This window comes from Chrysochloris asiatica, unplaced genomic scaffold (assembly GCF_000296735.1).
Source record: "Chrysochloris asiatica unplaced genomic scaffold, ChrAsi1.0 scaffold00002, whole genome shotgun sequence".
NCBI classification, from domain to species: Eukaryota; Metazoa; Chordata; class Mammalia; order Afrosoricida; family Chrysochloridae; genus Chrysochloris; species Chrysochloris asiatica.
This window is the reverse complement of record NW_006408520.1, coordinates 20460277-20461627: the sequence shown is the minus strand read 5'-3', so window position 1 is coordinate 20461627 and position 1351 is coordinate 20460277. Positions and strand designations below refer to the sequence as shown.

At 43.1% G+C, this 1351-nt stretch overlaps 1 protein-coding gene across 1 annotated transcript; it reads right to left on the bottom strand.

The window, feature by feature from the left end:
- Nucleotides 1-147: 147 nt before the first annotated feature.
- LOC102813955 (melanoma-associated antigen B10-like) lies at nucleotides 148-768 on the bottom strand. Its single transcript, XM_006831051.1, has one exon. The coding sequence runs from the start codon at nucleotides 766-768 to the stop codon at nucleotides 148-150; it is 621 nt and encodes a 206-aa protein (XP_006831114.1).
- Between the last annotated feature and the right edge of the window lie 583 nt (nucleotides 769-1351).

Below are 1351 nucleotides of genomic sequence, written 5' to 3'. Positions count from 1 at the left end.
GAGAGGGAGAGATAGAAATATAAGTGGTTTGCATACAACAAGACTACAAAGAAGATAAACATTTTGCTTCCTCTAGCTTTACCTCATCCCCACTACTTAGAAGCATGGCAGCCATTTCAACCACCAAGTAGAGCGTCTGCTCAGACTTCATTTGATGGGAGAAAAGATCCTAGTCTTGGCCCTGGAATGCACACTGGCTGTAGCATTGACAACTGTGGCTTGGGCTTTCTCCTCCTCATCTCTCAAAGCATCTTCATACAGAGAAGGGAGGGACCTGGGAACTGTATTGTTGATCTTGGCCAAAACGTCTAGGAGTTTCATCTTGGTGGTTTCAGCATAAGTTCGTAGACTCCATAGGCATTCATTGCATGGAGGACCATCCTTGAGCACTTTCTGAAACACCAGGTACCTTTCCTTCACCAAATCTTTGGTTATAAACTTCCTGGGATCCCCAAAAGTTGAGTGCAACTTTCCAGCATAGATGGCCAACACACTCAGGAATTCCCAAATTTCATATTCAATGACATGATTATCATTCATAAAGATTATGCCCAAGAGGGTAATCACCAGACCTGTCTTGAACAAGCCGCTGCTTGCCATTAGAATTCTTCCTTTGGCAATATTCATCTTGCTGATGAAGTGATAGGAGTTACTGTTGGGGTGAATGTCCTTCGATTCAAGGCCAGAGACCAGCTCCATGCAATCCACAGCTTTCTTCAGGATCTCAGAAAAATGCTCCATACATTTTTTGTTGAAAAGCTTCAGCATGTATGTCATATAATGTGCTCTTTATTTTTATATTTATCAATCATAAACTACACCAATGGGCTTACCTTCAAGGACACAGGATCCTTTTTTGAGTTCACATAGAAAGATGCTTTGTGGGTGGTGTTTGGACTTTTCTTAATGTTGGATCTTTGCACCTCCATTCGATTTTTTGCATAGAACAGCTGGAATGGGAGTGGCAGAGGTTGGGGCTTTTTTTGTTGTTGTTAGGTGTCACTGAGTCTGTACCAACTCATAGCAACCCTATATATGCATAGCAGACTGAAACACTGCCCGATCCTGGGCCAACCTCACTACTGTTGCCATCCTTGAGTCCATTGATGCTGCCACTTGGCCAATCCATCTCATTGAGGGTCTTCCTCTTTTGCTCTGGCCCTCCATATTACTAAACATGAAATTCCTCTCCAGTGACTGGTTCCTCCTGACAATATGTCCGAAGTATGAGACACAAAATTTGGCCATCTTGGCCTCCAAGGAGCACTGTGGTTGCACTTCTTCCAAAACAGATCTATTGGTTCTTTTGGCAGACCATGGCATTTTCAATATTCTCCTCCAACACCATAAT

What these genes read in the sequence shown, in the direction of transcription:
- LOC102813955 (XM_006831051.1), bottom strand. Translation starts at nt 768, where the DNA reads ATGCTGAAGCTTTTCAACAAAAAATGTATGGAGCATTTTTCTGAGATC.